This window comes from Rosa rugosa, chromosome 3 (assembly GCF_958449725.1).
Source record: "Rosa rugosa chromosome 3, drRosRugo1.1, whole genome shotgun sequence".
NCBI classification, from domain to species: Eukaryota; Viridiplantae; Streptophyta; class Magnoliopsida; order Rosales; family Rosaceae; genus Rosa; species Rosa rugosa.
The window spans coordinates 32,068,468-32,078,302 of record NC_084822.1 but is presented as its reverse complement, the minus strand read 5'-3'; the positions used below and the strand labels follow the sequence as shown (position 1 = coordinate 32,078,302).

The following is a 9,835-nucleotide window of genomic DNA, read 5'->3' as shown; positions in this document are numbered from 1 at the left end:
TTAAAAGTTTCAATTTGTTCTAAGGCATGCTTGTCAACCCCATGCTCGATCATCCAAATTGGATCAATATATAGAATAAATAAACAAAAAGATTAAGAAGAGGGGAATAAGGTCGGTGGTGCATAGATGGCCAGATGGGTTGTGCAGCAAAGAAAGGATCGCCGCCGTGATGGTCCATACTTAGTGGGATATCGATGATAATGTAGCGCTTTTGAGTTACAACGATCAAAGACATCATTAGAATATTTTGTTCAAAATAAGGGAAAATTTCACAAACAGTACACCAAGTAAAGGCCACTAATAATTCTTATACATAAAGTTCCAAACCAAACATTTCGGTACACGAAATCTGAAACTCGACCCACTATCAGTACACGACATCAATTTTTGACACAAAAATGTCCATTATGCCCTCAGTTTTTTTTTTTTTTTTTAATAAATTTTTTTTTCTGTTATTTTTTTTCCTTCGTTTTTTCCGTTATTTTTTTTTCTTCGTTTTTTCTGTTATTTTTTTTTCTTCCTTCATTTTTTTTTCCTTCGTTTTTATCTCTTTCTTTCTTTTCACATGACTAAATATTGGCTGAGTTACAAATATAAGCTGTAGGACCATAAATCTCACCAATTGGAGGGCAAGGGCGGCGTTGGAAGCGAGCGTGGAGGTGAGGAAGGCGGCGTTGGAAGCGAGGGAGTGAGCCCGGAAGAAGGAATAAGAGAGAGATAAAAACGAAGGAAAAAAAAATAACAGAAAAAACGAAGGAAAAAAATAATAGAAAAAACGAAGGAAAAAAAAAATAACAGAAAAAAAAATTTATTAAAAAAAAAAAAGAACTGAGGGCATAATGGACATTTTGGTTTCAAAAATTGACGTCGTGTACTGATAGTGGGTCGAGTTTCAGATTTCGTGTACCGAAATGTTTGGCTTGGAACTTTATGTATAAGAATTATTAGTGGCCTTTACTTGGTGTACTGTTTGCGAAATTTTCCCTCAAAATAATGTTATAGACTTATAGTTAGGGTGAGCTACAAAAATGGTGGTAATAGTCATACCCTAATAATATTTGAACCTTGAATAAATAAAATAAAAAATTGTCCCTTGATATCTCCTCTCTCTGTTTTTTTTTAATTGAAATTCATGCATAGAGAACTTGCAATTAAGGAGCTCTTAAGTGGCTTTATTAAACCTTGCCATAAGCACGATCAGGAAGAGTACCACATTCCAATTAGAAAGCAACTCCACAATGGCCTCATTCACCTCTCTTCTTTTTTATGATCAAATAAACAACTCAAATACAACAACTAGTCTATTATGCACTACTAGAATTTTGCTCTTAGACATCACGACAATTACATCGGTGAGAAATTCACGCGATGTAAAAAATTATCATTAACATCGATTCCTCAAATTCCAATTTATATGTATATAACTGACATCGTTTTTTACTGTTGACTGATGTCTATATTTTGAATCCAAAATTTTTTAAAACGCGGAAAGACTAACTTAAACAATTTCGTACACGCGGGGAACAAAATTTTCCCACTCTACTTCACTCACACTCTCTCGCCCTTCCCCGAAACCTATCCTCCTCCTCCTCACCCTCCTCTCTCTCTCTCTCTCTCTCTCTCTCTCTCTTACTCCCGTCCCAACTGAACCGGAACCACAAAACCCTAGAAAACGAATTCGAAGAGATTTCTTTGTGGCTCATCTCGGAGGTGCAGCCTGGCGTTGACTCGTCGGAGGATGGCGAAGAAGATGGTGGCTACGGTGAGCCCACTCCGATGGTTGGAGATCGTGACGGAGGAGAGAGTGTCCTCCAGATCCACTTTGTCTCGTGGAGTTCTTGTTTCCTTTCTGTTCATCACCCAACCTCCTCCTCCATCTCCGAACGACACCGAACCGTCCTCTTCTTCCTTCTCCGCCTCCGACCACAACCCGTCTAAGAACGAAGAGGAGAGAGAGGTCGGGTGCGAGGGGTTAGGGCTCAAAGATGGTGGATGTTCCAGAGTTCAAGGCCTCTGTTTCAGAGACGAACTGGAGCAACTCCGAAAGAAGTCTGGGTAATTTGAATCTTTTTAGTTTATGGATTGGGTTTTGTGTCTTTGAAGTATTTGTGAGTGGGTTTCTTAAGTTTCTTCACTTTTGTGTGATTCCTTCTTTAATTTATTGAATGGATTGGATTATTGGCATGATAGTCATATGAAGATATAGATCCTCTAGGTTTTTTTTTGATTGAGGATGGAACAGAAAATTGAACTATCGCCAAAAATGGTATACCCAGAAAAGTACTGCTGTTGATTTTATGAAATTCATAACTTCAGAGATATATTGACTGCAGAGGAGCTTAATCCCTTTCTTGATGGCTCTGCACAATCATAGATGCACTTCCTTTGACAATTATTTTACTTTGTTCATCAGTTACACTACTTTTGTACATATGTGAAGGTATCCATCTGCCCACGGAGCAGTATTGCTTTCGCTTGTGAAAATTGAAAAGTTGAACCCTTGATGTGCTATTTTCAAAGGTATTAATTTTAATGCACCTCATAGGCATTGTCAGTAACTATTGTTGCAAGTTTTTCATATTATTTTCCTTCATGGTAGTACCAGTTCTTCAATAATGCGATTGGTTATTTCAATGAAAAAAAAAAACATCAGATCTACTTCTGCAAAAGGTGTGTATCCACCCTATTTGAAGCTCATGCTGCTCCTGCATGTAGCTTTGATTTGGGTTTTGTGTTTTGATCTGTTTGGTTACTGGGTTTGCTTTGTTTTTTCAATTGCTTCACTTTTGTAAAGAGTTTAGTATAGTATTACTGTGCAGCTTTATGTAGATAATCAGATACCCAGTTTTGCTTTCTCTTTATTGTACTTAAATTGGTAATCTTTTCTGTAAATTGTTCTAAATTGGGTCGTACTGATCTGTTTTTACATATTGGTGTTTTTGTTTCTTATTATTGGCTGGCTTATAGTGTTATTTGGATTGGATTGTGTTTGCTCAGGGCCATTGATCAAGCACTTCTCTTCCCTTGTCAAGTGGACGAGGGCGGCATCTGCCAAAACACCCCAATCAGGTAAATATGAAGTGACTACTGTTTTCGGTGTATTTTGGTATTTTTGTTCTTAGATTAGTGGTTTGTTAAGTGTAAGTACACTCAGTGGTGTGTGTTATATGGTTTTGTGGTATTGTAGATGGTATTGTGTGGTATGGGTGTTGTGTTTCAAGAGAGCAAGTTTTTCAAGTTTTCGGGTTACTGTTGCTATTTTTTTTACACTGCTTGCATTTTTGGTGATTTGTGATGTTTGTTTATCTGTATGCAGGGGAAGCCTCCTGACTGGCAAGATTTTGCGGTTATTATTACTCTGCTGGTCATCAACTCCACCATTAGTTTCATCAAGGAAAATAATGCGGGTAATGCTGCAGCAGCTCTCATGGCTCGTCTTGCTCCTAAAGCCAAGGTATCAGATATACCAAGTTGTTGTCATTTTGTTTTTAGGGTGGTAGTTACTGCTTCTGTTATGGTGATACAATAGGCCATAAGCTCCATCTTGGTCTATTGATCAATTTTTGATGTATGAGTAGAAAGATTTTATGGTGATATATGATTGAAGTAGAATCTGATCCCCAAAAGAGGGATGAATATTTACACAGATTGATGAGTCTCCCAAATCAGGTTAAATATGAATACCACTGTTTTAGGACCTGTTCATATCCTCCTTGCATGCACACACAACACACTTGCAAAGTCGCAGGTGCTGATAGTATATTGTGTGGCTTATGAGGTACTTGTCATTCAGAAATGGTCAGAGATCATTGGGCAAGCATGCCAAAGTGTCGAAGTTCTTAAAGATCAGGAAGTGATTCGAACCGTTCTTAATATATTACAGATATACATTTCTTGAAATATAATGGTGGTATCCTGTAGAAAATTGATCCATACTATGCTTTGCTGGTCAAACTATATAATGCAGCCTGATTATTATCTTCATTTTCTGTGTTCTGTGACTGTTTTGTTGAATATTGTTTATTTTGTGTACATAAGATTGCAATTTCTCTTTCGTTTGTCAGGTTCCTAAATGGGCTTTTTACATGTTAATTTTTTTTTCTCTTTTTGTCTGTGTATCCAATGTCTGTTATAACAATATTAAGTGTGATAATAGTCGTTGTTGACCATCCTTTAGTTGGTCCTATTTTGGATATCAGTTGTAATTATTCTTTGGTTTGCAGACAAACACAAGGGTTGCCAGCTCTCTTGGAACATTTCTCTTAACCCAGATTTCATTGATCTTTTTCGACATGCTTAATGTCTACAGGTATAACCAACATTTTCAGATGTTAGTCGAGTTTCAGTTGTCCAGTTATATATCTTCATTTCAAATATTGTAGTGATATGCATGGATCTATTTATTTTCAACAGGATGTATAGTGAGCTTGTATCTAGTACTATTGCTGAAGGGGGGCCTTTCGCTTCTAAAACATCCTATGTAAAATATTGTAGTCACTGTGGTTGCTTGCATCCCAATCTGGTTTATCACCGTACCACTTGTGCATTTATAATATAAAGTAATACCTCTGGGTATGGTTTCCCTGTAATCTTTTTTGTTTTCTGATTAAGAGTTTGGTTGTCTGCAGTCAATTGGTGTGAGTGTCCATGTAACCAGTGATGAGAAGGTATGGATCTAGAAGATTCTAACTTCATCTGTGTGGAAGTGGATAGCTTGGTATAACTTAATCTCATTTTTATTTTTGTTTTGCAGAAAGTAGTGCAAAGATGGCCTTGCTTATGGAATGGTACACAATGACTGTTTTACTTCTTTGCAAGCCCTTTGTTTTGTATATGGAGAAGTTTAGGCCATTGTCCCCTTCTCCCTACTCTTTGTACACTTTTTATCAAAAATAGTATTAATGAGAATTTTCTTTTGGTTACCACTTGTATTCTGATTGTGATAATTTTCTAGTGAAGAAACTGATTTATGCACATAAGAAGCAAACCACTTTTAAACTAGAAATTGAAGCAAAAAGAACGAAAACTCAACAACTTAATATAACAAACTGATGTCATAAATGACTAAGAACATCAGTTCTATCTATAGAACAGATGTCTAATATTGATATATAAATCAATTTCTTTTGTAAAACGATGTCACAAGAGGAAATGAAATCAGTTTTTTATAAACCAACCGATGTCTGGAGTCATTTTATACATCGAGACGTTATAAGAAACTGATGTCTAGAGTTATTTTTAACATCGGCTAAAAACCGATGTCTGGGTTTTCATGATCTTTAACATCACCCACTAAGACATCGGACGATTTTTTTTTTAACATCGGTTTCTGGCCGATGTCTAAGGCAAAAATCCTAGTAGTGGTGAGTCGAACTCACGACCTCCCACTTACAAATGGGAGACTTATGCCACTAGACCAAATGGTATTGGGCATTTCGGTAAAAAACAATATCACACCCTCTTATATTTATCTTTTATCTAAAAAAAAAAACTGAAAATTATCTTTGAGGTAGTTTCTTGGTCAGACAAATAAGAAATTGTATCATAATGAGGATAATTATGTTCCTACAAATAATCCACCTATAAAAATAGGAAGTCAAAGCCTTAATTCTTTTCCATGTGAGGGTGCGATCATTTCTTAATATATTTTTTTCTTCATTTGGTAAGTACTGAATTTGTGGAGCATCCCACATTTTCTTAAAATGGGGGAGGTCATGTTAATTACAATAAGATATGTGATTCATTTCTAGCTTGTTCATGCTTGGCTCGTTAAAGAAATAAAACATGTTAGAGCTTTTTGTGTGTTCAACTTGAAGAACTTTTGAGAATTTTTTATTGAGAAAATTTTACAAACAACACCCTTAACAAAGTTCATTTATCACTTTGGTACATCACATTTAAAAAGTATGATATCGGTACCTCAACATTTAAACTTAATACAATTTTCTTACCCTCCATCTATAACGGCGTTAACTCTATTGCAACATAGGCTATTTCCTGGACATTTTCGTCATTTCATTTTCTCTATCTTTTTTTTTTTTTCATCTTCTTTCTCTCTTAATCACGAAACACAGTCTCTCTGTCTCTCTCTCTCTCTCACAATCCCCAACGTCAGTTGGTAATTGACTGTAAAAAGTTCTTAGTAGAGGTTCGCTAGAGGTCAATACTTTAACTAAGAAGAATTAGAAATGAATGCAATTTTATTTGTCATTTAATATCCATAAAGGAAAAGCATAGCATCATCTGGTAGTTGCAGTATTCTACTTGAACGGGTAGATGACTGATTTTTATCTACAATACCAATTATTAGTAACCACATGCTTACCACAGTCAATCTTTAACAACCAAATATAAAGTTAACTCGCAATTGCAACCAGAGAATATTCTAGGGTAATCTTCCCTGACCCAACCTCATAGAATTCAGAGTGTGCTTTCTCGGCAACAACACAGAACCTGTCGTAGCATCATCTCTAACTCATCTTTCTCTATCGAGAGCAAGATCCCTATGCCATCGAATAACCAGCAACTGGGTTACAATAGACGAGCTGATCATCATCATCATCGTAGCAAACACTGGCAACCTCAGTGGAGGTGCTTGAAACAATGTCGGGTAAAGATGGTGTGGAATTGGGTTACAGAAACGGGATGAAGGGAGGGACAAGGAGAGAGAGCAGCTGCTTGCTCTAATTGGGAATTAAGAATTGATCGAGTGAGATGAATTTCAGCTTTGGGGTTGGATTGAGAATCTAGATTTTGGATTAAATTGATTAAAAATGAGAATTTGGACGTTTTGGAGCTAAATTTGATGGAAATGTATGGAGAAGAGAATTGGGAAATGGGGTATTGGGTGGTAGTGGTTACGTTGATGAGGGGACTAACTAGTGGATGATGACTGTGGTGGGTGATTGAGAAGAATGATAATTGTGACGAAGTGGTGTTAGCTCAGTGGTTAGAGCACCCACTACCTAAGATTCAGGTCATGGGTTCGAGTCACCATGGGGGTAGGAATGAAATCCTTTGATCCTCTTTAAAAAAAATGATAATTGTTGAGTCGAAGAAAAAAAAAATTGAGTTTAGAATGGTGAGACGAAGATATCCTTATACAAGTAGAGGTCTAACTGACGTTGTACTAAAAGTGATTCAGATTTTAATGTTAGTACTAATATGATAGTTTTTGAAATTGATGTACCAAAGTGATGAATTACTTATAATTGAGCTACTATTTGTAAAATTTTCCCTTTCTTATTTAACTAATCATGAGACGGCATGAGTTAGGATCTTACTTGGTAGGCTAATATAGTTTAGAGTACTTTTAACATGTGGTGGGGATATATTGCTAATGAAAATACCTAGCGGCTTGGCTCTGCTAGGGTTGGGAGAGAGCCGTCTCCGGTCTCTTTGTACCTTCCTCCATCATCGATGGAGTACTATTCCGGTACCTTCTTCGGTGTCGGTTCTGTCGCGCACGACTACACTCTTGTCCTGTATCAGGACATGGTTCGCACCTTGGCCTGTGGTAACCTCTTCCTTTCAGATCCTTTTTTCTTGTGGCTCCTCTATTCATAGAAGAAGATGTCGCGCTGCCCTCCTGGATCGGGATGGCACCAAAAGTCGGGCGACTCCGCCCAATCCAGGCGCGACTGAAGCTGAGTTTGACGGAAACTTCCGGCAAAATTCAGATTCTGGAATGGGGGTGGGAGCCGAGGTCTGATTCTGATTTCTTCTCCCCATATCAGATCCGAGGGAGGATGCGGTAGTTTCAGCGATCGACGGCAGCGCAGCAGGTCGTAGGTGATGGCGGCGCGACACTTTGGCTCAAGCATGGGATGGAGGTGAGGCAGTCTGATGCCGGTGTGGGGCTCCACGATTGGAATGACCTCAGATGGGGTTGTAAGACTAGTGGCGTGGGTGGTGGTGCTTGGAATCGAGTGGACGGAACTGGGACGGGTTATTTCCGGCGAGGGAAGGCGGAGCATTGGCTGAGGTCATGTTCAGGGCGGGTTTGGGTGCCCAGAGAGTCTTTGGGTGCCCAATTGTGGACCTGGGCCTTTTTTGGGTTGGACTATTCAAGATGGGCCTTCGCTTGGGCTTTATCTTCTGTTTGGTTTCGTATCTGGCATCTAAGGGAATTATTGTGGGCTCATTTTCCGGCTGCACTTTAGAATTGGAATCTCGGCTACTTAGGTAGAAGATTGCTCTCTATTCGACGTATTGTTTTGCGTGGAGTAGGTAAGGTCGGTCACACTACCGTCAGTTACCTTGATAGAAGGTTACCCTCTATTCGGCGTATATATACCTTTACGTAGAAGTATGGTTGACCAAACTATTGGTACTGTTTTACATAACTCGGGGTTTGCCCGGTGCTTCATCAAATGCTTTATTGCATCCCTTAAGATTCTTGTTAGGTTTTACTTTCGATGCCTCGTGGCATCTAGTATTGTTTTTGTTATCTTTCATTTTGATGTAATTTCTACATTTATAAGTTGTAATCTTTCTTATTATTATTAATAAAGTGGTTGACTATTACTCTAAAAAAAAAAAAAAAAACATGTGGTGTGGATATTATTATCCGTCTATTTTTCAATGGGAGACGACAAAAGTGTATTCAAGTGAAAAATAGCATCTGTGATGATTAAATAACCAAATTAATTTCCCACCTAAGAAAGATGTAATTCCTCTAGTTAATAGGATTCTCTTTACAAACTATTGAATTGGATTCCTATAGTGCAGAAATCTCATACCAGAACCTGCCTAAACCTAGGGCTGTCAATGGGTTGTGTTGGGTCGGGTTCGTGTCGGGTCAAGGTATTTGTTGTGTCACAAGAGACAAACTCAAACACAACCCATTTAATAATCGTGTCGAAAATTAAACCCAAACCCAACATATTTATTAAACGGGTTACCTGTTTCCAACCCGCTTAACCCATTTAATAAATATGTCGTGTCATGTTGAACAAAATGACTCATTTAAGGGTTAACATTGCGACTCATTTAACTAAAAAAATGCATAAATTGATTAAATTCACTAGAGAATTTATAGTGTTAACGATGAAGTGGTAACCCTAGTTTAAAATGAGAAAAAGATTTACTGAACCTTTATATACATATAATATTACTTTTTCTAAATAGGTCATTTACGCGGGTTATATATAATATATAACTCAATTCATTTAATAAACGGGTTATACGGGTTCATTTCGTGTTGGAGGATTGATCCGCGGCCGACCCTTTTATTAAATGGGTCATGGCGGGTTGACCCGCGGCCGACCCGCTTTTTAATCGTGCGGGTTCAACATGCTTTATTTCATGTGGGTTTCGAGTCGTGTCGAAATTGACAGTCCTACCTAAACCCCAAGTTTGAATTGGATTTACATTCCAAATCAAGATCCGACCCAATTCAAAGAAAAATATTAAGAAGCAAAGTTGAAAATGGTCAAAATTCCAAAAGCCACTCATCAACAATGTACTATCTAGTCAAACTAAAAGCCACTAACGAGTTGAATTAACAAGAAGACGCTTACAGATTCTAAAAATTGAAAAAAAAAAAGGAAAAAGAAAAAAGAAAAAGAAAATCAAGATCAACCTACAACATGAAAAGACTCACGATCAAGCAAAGCGATAAAAAAATACCAGCGACAATGAGACCAAAACTCCAACAAATGAGTAAAACACATTAATAGTAGAAAACGATGACCAAACAAGATAAACCACTGCAAAGTAGAGAGAAAACGCCGTAAAAGTAAATATGCAAAGGGCAAAATGTTAGCGAGAATGTTAGGCCTTAGATGTGGCCATCAAGAACTTAGTCATTGTCAAATTTTTTATTCTTTTGCCT

General features: G+C 37.6%; 1 protein-coding gene across 8 annotated transcripts; it reads left to right on the top strand.

Moving 5' to 3' along the window:
- The first annotated feature begins 1,522 nt into the window (after positions 1–1,522).
- On the top strand, positions 1,523–4,929 carry LOC133739604 (uncharacterized). Of its 8 annotated transcripts, none has more exons than XR_009860703.1 (7): positions 1,523–2,055; positions 2,441–2,520; positions 2,998–3,069; positions 3,317–3,454; positions 4,224–4,309; positions 4,629–4,667; positions 4,754–4,929. XR_009860703.1 is itself a non-coding variant. In XM_062167388.1 (6 exons), exons 1-4 carry the CDS (start codon positions 1,739–1,741, stop codon positions 4,264–4,266), a joined length of 570 nt encoding a protein of 189 aa, XP_062023372.1. In that variant the 5' UTR covers positions 1,523–1,738; the 3' UTR covers positions 4,267–4,309; positions 4,629–4,667; positions 4,754–4,929. The 8 variants fall into 8 exon arrangements, 2 of the variants coding, with proteins under 2 accessions (XP_062023372.1, XP_062023373.1); XR_009860700.1 differs by adding an exon at positions 2,654–2,711 and having other exon boundaries at positions 1,523–2,520; XR_009860697.1 differs by having other exon boundaries at positions 2,441–3,069.
- Positions 4,930–9,835: the final 4,906 nt, after the last annotated feature.

Coding starts and splice junctions, on each gene's coding strand:
- LOC133739604 (XM_062167388.1), top strand. CDS start 1,739: ATGGCGAAGAAGATGGTGGCTACGGTGAGCCCACTCCGATGGTTGGAG. Junction 2,056..2,997: donor CAACTCCGAAAGAAGTCTGG/GTAATTTGAATC, acceptor GTGTTTGCTCAG/GGCCATTGATCAAGCACTTC. Junction 3,455..4,223: donor GTCTTGCTCCTAAAGCCAAG/GTATCAGATATA, acceptor TTTGGTTTGCAG/ACAAACACAAGGGTTGCCAG.